Genomic DNA, 13,435 nt, shown 5'->3' on the forward strand with positions numbered 1-13,435 from the left:
TAAACTAAACACTACTCAGTCTAGAAGTTACTGAGTTCAAATTATCTACAAAAACAAACGGACCTGTAATTCTTTTTTACTTTGCAACTATCATCACATTTTAAATGCATCTAAAGGTGGAGTTCAGAAGATGGGTAAAACAGTGAATCATTCTCAGAAATAAAGGGCAGAAATTAAAATGTGATCTCACGGGGAACTCTAGAATAAAAACAGCAAAAAATATTCTTTGTAATTTCCCTATATTATTTTGTTATGCTACTAATACTACTTTATGTGCATTACTTTTGTTTATCCCATAGTGATTAGCAGTAGGATCCTTGAAATGAAGAAGGCCTGAATGCTTGTCATCAAGGATGGCAAAGAAGCTAGGAAAGCTACTAGGTGTTTTATTTCACACCTAAGCTTGGGGGGAAACCCATGAAATGATAAGGGTACTGGCAGCTACTGAGAAAGGGGTAAGGCAGGGTAAGGAGACCTTCAAATAGGAGGAAAGTGGAACTGAAGTCCAAATAGATCCATTAAAAATGTTTGGGGTTGAGGAGTAGGAATCCCCAATGTGGTTTCTACACACACATACATACACAAAAGAAGTGTAAGTTTAAGCACAGAAAAATTAAAGACTGCTTTCAAATCCAACTCTGCCAGCTTCTGGCTGTGAGAACTTGAGCTCCAAGCTTAAGAGTGTACCTCAAAAATACAAAGTAAGTGGGGAAAACAGAGAACCTAGCTCTCTTGGCACCAAGTTCAGCATAATTTTCCATTTTCCTACATAATTTGTGGATAATTCAAGGAAGAGACCAGAGCGCACTCTTATTTTTATTTTTTTAATATATATATATATATATATATTTATTTTATTTTATTTTTTTACAGAGAGGGAGAGGGATAGAGAGTCAGAAACATCAATGAGAAAGAAACATTGATCAGCTGCCTCCTGCACACCCCCCACTGGAGATGTGCCCGCAACCAAGGTACATGCCCTTGACCAGAATCGAACCTGGGACCCTTCAGTCCACAGGCCGATGCAAAGCGCACTTTTAAAAGTGCCTTCCTGATTTTTGTCCACAACCCCTTATCTGAAAGCAATGTAGCCAGATCTGTTTCACAATTCAAAATTTTTGGACTTTAGAAAAGAAATAGTCATATACTATACACATTATGTCACTCTACCTAAACCACCGGCATAAGTATTAAATACACTAATATTTGGCAGTGACACTTAAGATCAGGTTAAGTTCGCACTGAACCAATAAAATACTTTGTTTTCTGAGCTTTTCAGATTTTGGAATTGCAGATAGAACACACGGGATTGGCCCTAGCCAGTTTCCCTGGGTGGATAGACCTTGGCCTGAGGACTTAAGAGTCCCCAGTTCGATTCTGGTCAAGGGCACATGACCAGGTTCTGGGTTCGATCCCCAATAGGGGCGTGCAGGAGGCAGCCAATCAATGATTCTTTCTCATCGTTGATGTTTCTCTCTCTCCTTCACCATTCCTCTCAGAAATCAATATATATATTTATATTAATATATATATATATTAATATATATATATATTAAAAAAACAAACAAACAAGGGATTGGAACATCCGGCCAGTTGTGAGCATGCTACTACCATAACAATTTCTTGCCAGAAATTTTACTAGTCCTTCAATTTGGGAATTCCTTTTCTCCTGTGGAAATGCTGCTCAATGAGATAGGGTCCTGACTGATGATATACAAGTTTATCAAGAAAACTCTAAACCAACTCAAAAAAATGAGAACAAAGGCAGAAAAAATAATGGGCCATTAAGTAGTTACACATTTGTGTATACCAACCCAATTTTTTAAAATAATGTCTCTCAACTTAATGAGCTTGGTTATAAATTTCTCCTGCAACCTCCCCTCATTACTGACTAGGAAGCAGAAGAATGTAGAAGCCATCATAAAAGTAAGGGTGGAGTTAGTGCTTCCAGTTTGATGTCAAAAGAACACACCAGCAGGGCCCTGGAGGAGCCAGCCATCAGCCCTACACAGCTCCTCAGGAAAGGAAGCTATATTTTGCTGCATGCTTGTAAAGTTAATTTCTAGGTAATCAAAAAAATGTGACACTGTATTCATTATGCAGTTTAAAACAAGAGTGTAAAGCATTAAATGTGGTTAAGCCTTAAAGGAATAATTATTTAGAACTTTGTGTTATCAAAATGCATTATTCCAGACAATATTATTTAACAATATTGTTTAAAATATTTAACAATATTTAAATTTACTACAAGAGAGACAAATGAACCTATCAAAATGTAGTAAATTTTTTTAAGTATTTCTTTATACAAAAAAGTTTTGTACATATTATATGTGCAGAATAACAAGTTGTTTTTATTAAAACCTGGAGACAAAACAAAACAAAACAAAAAACCTGGAGACAGTCCACATCAGTGTGAACTAACATTTCTACTTCCAGGCTTTTGTTCAAATACCAATTAGTGACATTAGGCATCTGTGGCTATTACCATCAAAATATTTTCAACCTGACAGCCCAAACACAATGCCTCTAAAAATAAATACCTCTAAAATAATGATACTCGGAAAATACTCTAAAGTACACATTTCCTTTTGGAACTTAGAAATCAGGGTAAAATGAAGATTCTCTAATACTGTTCACTCTTTTTTCTTTTTTAAACAGATTTTAGAGAAGGAGAGAGAGAAAGGGGGTGGGGGGGAAACCCAATCAGGGATAGAACCTGCAATCTTCCAGTACACTGGATGACACTCCAACCGAGCCACAGGCCAGGGCACAGTGTTCATTCTTTAATGGTCTATAATGAAGACAAAATTTGATGCTATCTTAGCTTGACAGAAAGGTAAAAATATTTTGCTAACTGTTCTCGTGGTAATAGTTCAGCAGTCCTACCTTATTCACAGGGGGGATATGTTGCAAAATCCTCTGTCGATGCCTGAAACTTCAAATTATATATAACCTTACATATACTATGACTTTTCCTATTCATACATACACTTTACGGCTTCTCTTTGACATTCCTGAACTGCCAAGAATCACTACTCTTGTGCTTTGGGGCCATTATTAAGCAAAGTAAGGATTACTTGAACACAAGCACTCCATACCTCCACAGTTGATTTGATAACCGACAAAGCTAATAAGCAACTAATGGACTGGAATGAAACAGAATGGATACGCTGGACCATTGATTCACATCCTGGGCAAGACGGGGCAGAATGAAGCAGGATGACACATGATTTCATCATTCTACTCAAAATAGTTGCAATTTACAACTTACTAATTCTTTCTGGTTACCCATGGTTAACTGCAGTCTGAAAATATTAAATGGAAAATCCAAGAGGAGACTACTGTGTATTTAAAGAAAGCAAACAAAAGTGTTGGCTTCAAGGTCAGTGAGTATTTGGGTTTTAAAACCCTAGTTAGTGACTTATACAATTTCTGAGCTTTAGTTTCCTAATTTGTAAGACTAAGATACTAGAAATTTCGAGGGTTGTTGTAAACATAAAAAATAATGCCTAACAAATTTTAAATATCAACATACTCCAAATACCTTCAATATTTCTGTAGGAATGTGTTCAGCAGGGGAATATCGATAGCAAAAATAAACATTAACACAAAGTCAGGATTCATGGCCAAACATAACTATTTATTTATTTGTGTAATAAACATTCAGTATCTTCCTTTAAAAAAACCTAGAATTTAAATATTTCTTCCAATCCCATCACATACAAGTCTGTATACATTATTTACATCTCTCAACTAAAGCATATTACGGATTTTCTGACATTCAGTATCCTCTTTTAAAATAAAAATGATAAAGCAGTTAAACTTTGACCAACAATAACTACAATTTGAGTAATCTTGGCACAGTTTACAACATAGCGTCGATATTACATTTCATATTTTAGATCATTTTTCCTCTTCCAGCCTCTATAATAGAGAAACTGTCTATCTCCAATAGAGCCGAATCCCTGTTTTTATACATTCTCAGAAATACTTGTGCAATGTGAATGCTGCCCCTATGCTTCCATTATATGGCACTGACAGTATTATCCTGCTTTTGTCCCCATAAATAATTTCTATTCAGACTTTAACTGTCTCATGTACACTGTATTCTCTCTCAACCTAGATTTTATGACACAGTTTCTAGATAATTTTAAGTAATAATGTATAAGAAAAGTTCAACTAGGACAAAAGTTAAGTATCTTCCCACATTAGTGCCCTCAGCACCCTAGTCATGCATGTACAAAAATAACAAATACAATTTAGTTGCTTTAAAAAACTATTTCCCCTAAAAATAGTTATCTCAGCAGAACAATTTAAGGAGAAAAGTATCCTTAAAATGAAAATGTAATCTACTTTACAACCTATACAGTATTAAGTATTTCAGAAACAAAGTAAAAAGGAAAACATGTGCAAACCAGTAAGAAACACCCACACATAAAAATAATAATATATGAGAAATTAAATATTAACAAAAATGTTTAATTTTATCACTAATGATCTCAGCTTCAGTGACATATTTAAAGAAAGCTGGCAGCCAAAAATACAAGAATGTCTATGTAAGTGCATTTTTTCAACACATCAGCTGAAGCCTACATGCTGACAGCAAGTACCTCAGAAGCACTAATGAGGACTTGCACAATAGACTTGTTTGTTTTCCAAGTGGTGTGTTTTTGGGGGATAGGAGATATGGTAAGTCAATAGCAGTGAAAGAAGTAATTTACCTTCAAAGAGAGGGGGATGTCCACTGGAAAAGGCCAGTGATTTCACTATCTGTATTGGAGAACTGTAATCCGAAGTTATCTACGTGTAGTATTACATGTAGAAAAAGAAATTTGCACTAGCAAAATTGAATACTCAATCTTTTAACCTGTACTATCTTTTGTCACAATTCTGTATCAATTTAGCTACAAGTAGCAGACAGGGAGCACAGTTTTATATCTTCAAAATGAATTCTTCCATATGATTAGCTCACTAGAAAAACCCTAAAAATTCAAATTGTCTGCAGTCAGAATTGTTATATCTTAAAATTAAAATTTTTCATTCAAACTTGAGATAGTTTTACCTCTAAACATTTATCTCATATACCATTAAACTGGCAGCTAACAGTAATTCCTATGAATGTTCTTAACATTATGACGAAATTCTAATATTGAAATTATTTTAGAAGTGATCCTTAAAATGTAGATATAGAATAGGATTTCAAAGAATTGATATAGTCTTTAACATCCCAGATGAGTTTCTAAATAAGTAAAGTTTTCTGTTGGTATGCAGACTCATTTTCAAATTAGAAATAGACTTCTGGTCCCATATCTGTTAAAAAGACATTCATAATTTTAAATTTATAAATGACATATGAAATGGTTATGCAATTTTAAGTATTTTATCTATAATATGTAAGCTTAAAAGTCAGCCTAATTAATATATAAAACTTATTCCAATTTTTTTGTAAGATGATCTCTAGTCTTTAAATTCATGTTGTTCATCTGAGTGAAAATGATTTTCAAAAAAAAGAGACGGAGGTAAAAGCTATTGTTTCCTTAGGCTACTACTATCTTAAATATTGGATCCATGTTTTTCTCACTATCCCTTAAATCAAAACTATTTTACAGTAGTCAAGATTGAATTCAAGAGTTATCAGGGAAAGGAAAAAAATAGAAAACAAGATAAAGACCTAACTATAAGACAATTAAACTAAATTAAAAAAATAAATCCTATATATCCCAATTATACTATATACTTCAAAGTAGTGACATCAGGAAGTGATTCCTTTATTACATGATGCTACCTATGCTCAAAACATTCTCTTCTGCAAATTTCAGAGCCTGTGGTACATTCTTTTGAACTTCCTTCACGGTTTAGTTCTAAGAAAATAGCGAAGCAGAGTTGGTTTGGTGAATGAGATAGTCATATTAAGTTGCCAAAAAAAGAGGTTTTGGTGCAACTAAAATAATGAAACAGATTATCTTGCATAGTCATACACTGATTCTCAAGGCTTCTTTTAGGGCATTCCAAAAACTTCATGCCTTTGCAGCATAGCTGGAATAAGTAGTGCTCCAGAAGGAACCACCCTGAAGATCAACTCTCATTTGGATGTTTAAGGAATAACATATTTTTTTAAAAGCAAGTCCTACAATTTAGCAATTGCATCTCACATATTTTACCATTTCAGTGGTTATCAAAACCTCTCTCAGAGAGGGGTAGACAAAGGTATAAAAGAAATCTGTCATTGTGCTATTTTCCTGTAAGTAAGGAAAATGCTAATACATAAAATGGAGTCTGATGATTACATGTAAAATATAAATATCCACATCATCTGTACTTCCTCAATAAAAACGATTGTAGTGCTTTATCTCTGCTGATAAAATAGGCAGTGACTCAGTTTGTGGTATGTTATACACGTCATCTCCTATCAAATACATTTTATGCTGATCATTTAGAATTTACAGATGACAAAGGTAAAAAGCAATAGCAATCTAAAATCTTTCAAGTTAAGGTAAACTGACTTCCAAAGCTTCTACCTGCTAACTAACAAAATGTTTACTGTTTCAGTGCAGTTTAATACAATGGGTTTTTATGGGAAACAGAATAACCAAGTCAGCAAATGAAAGCCAGTAGCACCATCTACTGCTAACTACAAGATTTTCACACTTTGTAATTAAGTTCTCTCCAACGCCAGCACTCCATCATTTAAAATAATTCCTAAAACTTGCTTGATATCAATATTTAACCAAAGCATTGTGAAAATAATACTATGTAAATTTACTATTTTATATTTTACACTTTTATCAGAAGACCGGAAAACCAACTTCTGTTCTACCTTTCCATATAAAGCACAGGGGGGAAATCTTTACCTTGGTTATTTATAAATTTAATAAAGAGATCTGGAAAGAATTCAATAGACATTTAAAACAAGTTCTGCTTCAAAGCCAAGATGTGATCCTTATTTTATAAAGGGTTCATGGGGACTAACAGAATCAAACAATTTTTTATTAAATTAGTTATTTTTCACATGCTCTGGTGAATGTTTCCCTACTCATAGCCATGTAACACCATGCACAATGCCAGGCCTCTGGGAGAACCTCTCTACATTGTTACCAGATATACACATACATAACTCCTTATTTCCAATAACTCTGTTTACAGGAATACTCAGAGGCAGGCACCTGAGATTCTGGCACAGTGACGACAAACTCTTATATACATACAGTGGGAAAGTAGTTCCTATTACTAAACATTCATTGATGGAAACATTTTTCCATTTACAGTATATTACTGTATAAGGCTTAAAAGAGAAAGAACAATTTTTCACTATACTCTCTACATTTGGCTATTGCAACCTCTTTGTAACTAGGTTGACATGAAGACAAATGCAGTATGGAAGACTACTTGAGTAATTATGTGCTTCATTTTCCCAAATAGATAGAACCCAAAATCAGCTGATGCCGAATCTTACTTCTGAATCTACTCATAATGACTGCTAAAAGATCTGGATATTAAAAGATTTAAGAATATCAGCTAGTTCTCACTGTAATTTATAACTAAGCATTACCAATGGATGTCGAATATATCTCTGCCAGGCTCTCCTGATATTTCTATGGTTGGTACTTGAAAATGATGGCTGTAATTGAAATGGAGAAAAAGGCAGTTCCTAGTGATCGTAATTATAATGTAATTAAACTGTATCACTGCTCTACTTGTTAAGAGCAAAACCTAACTGATTTCATTTTAGATTCTAAGTATTTTTAGTTTATAAAATTTCAGAGCAAGATTTCTATTCTACAAGGAAAAGGGTATATATTTCTAACTAAAAAAAAAAAAAAAAAAAGTATATGTTTCAAACTGAAGGAACAGATTTACTGGAAATGAGAAAATTAAAACAAAGTCTAAAAAGAATATATCTCAAGAATAAAAATGAAGTGAAAATTGAAAATGTTAATATTTATTTTAAAAATCAATTTTCAGAACTTATGGGAATAATTCATTAAAAAGTCAAAGAAACTAAAATGTAGAAGTTAGTAATCTCTGACTTAGCAGTTTCATTGTTTAATATCACTGCAAAGTAAAATATTTCCTTTCACAGTGGAAAATCAGATGTCAGAATGCTTCAAATTGAGCCTATAATAAGCAAAGAATGCACTGTTATCATTTAGAATGACAGGCAAACACCAGCTCCATTCACTGAATGGAAGTGCTGGAAAGTGGTCAATGTTTCCAAATAGTTCTTTATTCCTTATTTAATTTCTATACCTAAAATTAATAATTTACTTTTAACTTCTCTATGGAAGTTGATTCCTAAAAAGAAGTCTCTAAGACTCTGCTTACAAGAAATTGATTAAAATCTTCATGCCATTCTATTCAAGGATTTTAAGACAGGACCTTCTTGAACTTGACTCTCCATAGTTAATTCCATCTTTAACTCCTTATACAAGCTAATCCCCCACAACAGAACACACACTCCTATCACCACTTCTTCAAAGTAGAAGGAGATTCTGCAGACTTATGGCTCATTTGGCAATTGCTAAGAAACCTCACAGTTCAGCATCACCTATGAAGATGGCAAACCTGTGCATAAACCTGAAGTCACACCTACAATGCAGTTAACATGTAGAAAGAAGCCAAAATGCAATAGATATTGCATTTCAACATCCTCAAGTTTCAATATCACAGATATAAGAGATGGAAAAAGACCTGCTTGTGGACCTTTTAAGCATCTGTTGAACAGAATTACCATCAATATGAAAAATAATTAAGAAATACTAATTTTTATGCTCTACATGCACACCTTTACAAATTGTGTTTCTTTGATGTAGTAAAAGCTAGAGATCATCAATTCAGGTAAACTATGGCTTTTATCATAGATATTTTAAAACATGCATCAGTAAGTGCTCTGGGTAATAATCCTAATATTGTTTCAAGCCCTGTTTGGTTCTATGTGCTTTGCACCTCAGAAGTGAGCCTGCCAAGGCACTTAAAATGTAAGTCTTTTGGGGACTTAAAAAATCAGCCACAATTTACACAACATAGAATCCCATCCATGAGCAGCCCAATCAATAAGCATTCTTTTTCAACCTACAACATTATAAAAAATTCCACAAGTAACCAAGTTGAAAAAAAAAATGCCACTAAGACAAAATTTATGCTTATCAAATGTACAGAGTATGGTTGTTGGCTTCCTACAGCAATAGAATATGGTTTCATTTATTCAAAAGAAAAAAGAACCCAAATAAGCCCCCCAAACCCAAGACACAACCGAGACAAAAATAAAATAAAATGAAATCCAAATACACTCCACACAACTTCAAGAGGAACAATTTGCACAGTTCTGCATCCCTTATCTGTCCTTTGAGGTGAGTTTTTCAATCAGTTCTTGGAGTGGTGCAAGTTCTCTTCTATCAACCAGGTTGAATTCCTATGCATGACAAAGAAAGGCAGAAGAAATAACAAAGACTTATTATTTACATTTCACTCCAAAACAGATTTCCATTAACACTTATTAGAAATTAGCTTTTAAAGTAAATAAAAGTCAAATCTCTTGTTTAAGTTTCTATTCCCTCACTGTCTTAGACAAATCACTTAACCACTTCTGATATTGCTTTACATATGTACTAATAAGATAAATCCTCCTACCTCATAAAATTATTGTGGAGTCTAAATGTGATACTGTAAATTAACCACTTCAAGTAATTCTTGGCCCAAGGTAAACACTCAATAACTGGGAATTGCTGCTCCTTGTTAAAAGGAATAACCTGAGCACCATTTAGATATAGTCAACCAAGTTGAGACCAAAATAGCTACCATCTCAGGCAAATTTCAGACCAAAATAATTAGTTTGTTATAAACTAATTTATTTATGAGCTATCATGAGATGTGTCATTCTGAAGTAAAACTCTGAATAGATATCCCTGAACTATAATAAATAGAAGCTGTCATACTTCCAATATTCTGCCATGGTGATGCATTCTACACTCCTAATTTCATTCATTTATTTTTTTTCCCATTGATTTATTAACATCCATCACCTGCAAAGCACTGCAGAATGTACTGGGGAGAGTCATTAGGGGGCATTTAACTGCAAGCCTATCACTACTAGTAAGATCTGTGGGGTCTGAACCAAGAACACAAATACACACACACACACAGATACTGCATGACTAATTAAATTTTACATTAATCTAATATATTGATAAATAAAACATGTTCTGTTCTTCTATCTTGACAAAATATACCTTCATATTGACCAGGAGAGCAGATTCAAATTTAAAATTCTCAAGACTCCTCAGAATTCTGCACTGGAAAGTAGAGCCAGCCCTTGACCCTCAGCAAACCTTGCTGATCTTCCCACCACCAGCTCCATCCTGCTCTTGAAAGGGCTCCACATGCATAATGTGGACACTCTGTCTGCTTATACAAGCAACCAGAGGCCCGGTGCACAAAATTCGTGCACAGGAGCAGGGGGCGGGGGGGGGGGGGGGTGCCCCTCAGCCCAGCCTGCACTCTCTCCAATCTGGGACTCCTTGCATCCCTTTCACAATCCAGGACTGCTGGCTCCCAATCACTCGCCTGCCTGCCGGCCTAAATGCCCCTAACTGCTTCTGGCTGCCAGCCTGATCATCCCCTAACCACTCCCCTGCCAGCCTGATTGACGCCTAACTGCTCCCCTGACAGCCCAATTGCCCCTAACTGCCCTCCCCTGTCAGCCTAGTTCCCCCTAACTGCCCACACCTGCCAGCCTGGTTACCCTTAACTGTCCTCCCCTGCAGGCCTGGTCAACCTCATCTGCCCTCCCCTACTGGCCCATTCACCCCTAACTGCCCTCCCTTGCCAGCCTGGTTGCCTCCAACTGCCCTCCCCTGAAGGCCTTGGTTCCCCCCAACTGCCCTCCCCTGAAGGCCTTGGTTCCCCCCAACTGCCCTCCCCTGCAGGCCTGGTCCCCCCCAACTGCCCTCCCCTGCAGGCCTGGTCCCCCCCAACTGCATTCCCCTGCTGGCCTGGTCTCCCCCAACTGCCCTCCTCTGCCAACCTGATCATCCCTAACTGCCCTCCCCTGCAGGCTTGGTCTCTCCCAACTGCCCTCCCCTGCAGGCCTGGTCACCCCAAACTGCCCTCCTCTGCCGGCCTGATTGCCCACAACTGCCCTCCCCTGCTGGCCATCTTGTGGCAGCCATCTTATATGCTGGAGTGACAGTCAATTTGCATATTTCTTTTATTATATAGGATGCCACACACACTCATCAACAGCCGTTAACTGGCTACCCCTTAGGTCTAGAGGTATACAAATCAGAGATAAGACCTTCCCTCAAAAGAACAGACCCAAGGAAAAGATCTATGCAAACCTTAGAAATACTCTTGGGACTATCTGGACAGGAAATTCTGAGGTAGAAGCACACACCAGAAGGAATCTGGGTAGGTATGTTGTTTGTCCTGTGGATTCCTCACTCTATGGGGAGGAGTAAAACTGGAGAAGGGGCAGAGCAGGATTTCCTAAATTTTGAGGCCAAGGGCTTAGTACTCTCCTTCAAGGGCTGATACTGTATAATGGACCCACCTTTAAGCAGGTCCTAAGATGTAAACAACAGATTCAGATGTAGTAAACATCATTAATCTATACCCTATTATTTGCTAAGACTTGGGAGACACAGATCATACAGTAAGGTAAAAATTAACTCTTCTGGTAGAGGAATATTCTTGCCTAAACTACTAAAACCTGAACTTTGGCAATCATGTCTGTCTAAACCAAAGCACAGATGCAAACTTTAGGATAACATGTTCTTTGGTTCTCTGGAAATCTGTAGATGGAATACCATAGTGAGATAACTGCTCAAAGCTACTGTTTCGGCATGTTACTATCTCTTAGAAGTGTTTAGGTAAAACTGAGACACAAAATGTGTGCATTCAGTGTGAAGGGTGTGTATAGAGAGAAAACAGACACATTTTTCTTTAGTGGAGATGGATCATAGGGAAGGCATTTATAAGTATATATACCCAAAGATATATAAAAACAATACCGATCAAAGCCTTAGACGTCCCCTGCTTACCATGAACCCCTCTCAATCTCCACTAACGAAAAGCTGGTCAGCTTCTTTTCCATCTATTTTTCACTCCTAGCTGTTAGTTCTCCAATTGTTATAGCAAGGGTTGGACTATCTTCACTCCTCTTAATCTCATCTGTAAGTCTAGTTATCTGAGAACTAAAAAGATTAGGAAAAGAATGTCAACTAAGGAATCAGATCAAAGACTAATGGATCTTTTGGAATAGTAACACAGATTTCCCCCTTTGGACATAATGAACAGTGCCTAACTTAAAAATTATTCAGAATATTTAAAAATAAAAAAGGGAAAAAAGGTGTGATATTCAAAGCTCATTTCTAGGACAGAGGATGCTAAAAACGTTCCAAAGGCCAAAACCGGTTTGGCTCAATGGGTAGAGCCTTGGTCTGCAGACCAAAAGGTCCAGGTTCGATTCCGGTCAAGGCATGTACATTGGTTGCGGGCACATCGCTGGTAGGGGGTGTGCAGGAAGCAACTGGTCGATGTTTCTCTCTCATCGATGTTTCTAACTCTCTCTCTCCCTCTCTCCTCCTCTCTTTAAAAAAAAAAAAAAAAAAAAAAGTTCCAAAGTAGCCTGGATTTGAGGGTTAAGAGGAATAGGAGGAATGTTAAAAAGTTCAAGAGATCAAGTTCATCAATCGATCTGCCAAACTAGCCAGGTTTCTTATTCGGCCTCTCCATATTAGCCCATTAACTGAAGCAAATCCAAGGAAGAATTCTCAGAGCCATTTTATTTAGACTTGCATGACTTGCATGTGGCCTCTTAGAGATAAATGAAATTCAGAAACAAAAGACCAGTCCTTATCATCTAAGAGAAATTAGGGCAAATTTTTATCCCATGAATGCAGTATTCACCTCAGAACTCTGTAGATAACTAATTTACTGAACAAAAACGTCCTCCTAATTCAACTTACCTGGACAAAAAAGATAAAGTGCTTAAAAGATGTATTCAGATGTGCTTCCTCCTGAAGCTGGATCACAGGGTCAAAATGCTGATGATAAATGTGAGCATAAACCCTGAAGAGGCGTTTGAGTATAGTTTTTGCCACAGACATGAAGTTCTTAGGGAATGGGACACCTAATAAATAAACAATCCAATTTATTAAAAAGGGATAGGAACAAGACAATATGAGTTTAACAAATGGCAACATAAATTGCCAAGACAAGGCAATTTATGTTGCCATTTAGAAGGATTTATGAATTACTACTTAATACACCTACAGTACTTTTCAGAAGTCTTCATCATATCATGAATGAAAATAAACTTCAAAGTTCCTATGGAACAAGAACTAATTTTCAGTATAGCCCTTTAGGCCTCCGACACTACTAAAATGAAACAAAATGGATGCCTAGGATGGTAATGGAGCTAAAATTCACACTGAGATCC

The 13,435-nt window shown here is 36.3% G+C and overlaps 1 protein-coding gene across 1 annotated transcript in view; it reads right to left on the reverse strand.

The window, feature by feature from the left end:
- Positions 1–4,059: 4,059 nt before the first annotated feature.
- MOB1B (MOB kinase activator 1B) overlaps positions 4,060–13,435 on the reverse strand; it is a 45,984-nt gene continuing 36,608 nt past the window's right edge. The window contains exons 5-6 of the mRNA XM_084890431.1: positions 12,963–13,126; positions 4,060–9,409 (exon numbers count right to left, since the gene is read on the reverse strand). Of these exons, the coding sequence (XP_084746557.1) occupies positions 9,332–9,409; positions 12,963–13,126 (242 nt within the window). The 3' untranslated portion in view covers positions 4,060–9,331. The remainder of the gene's footprint in view (positions 9,410–12,962; positions 13,127–13,435) is intronic.

The sequence above is a fragment of the Pipistrellus hanaki genome (assembly GCF_964339955.1).
Source record: "Pipistrellus hanaki genome assembly, chromosome: 1".
In the NCBI taxonomy this organism is placed as follows: Eukaryota; Metazoa; Chordata; class Mammalia; order Chiroptera; family Vespertilionidae; genus Pipistrellus; species Pipistrellus hanaki.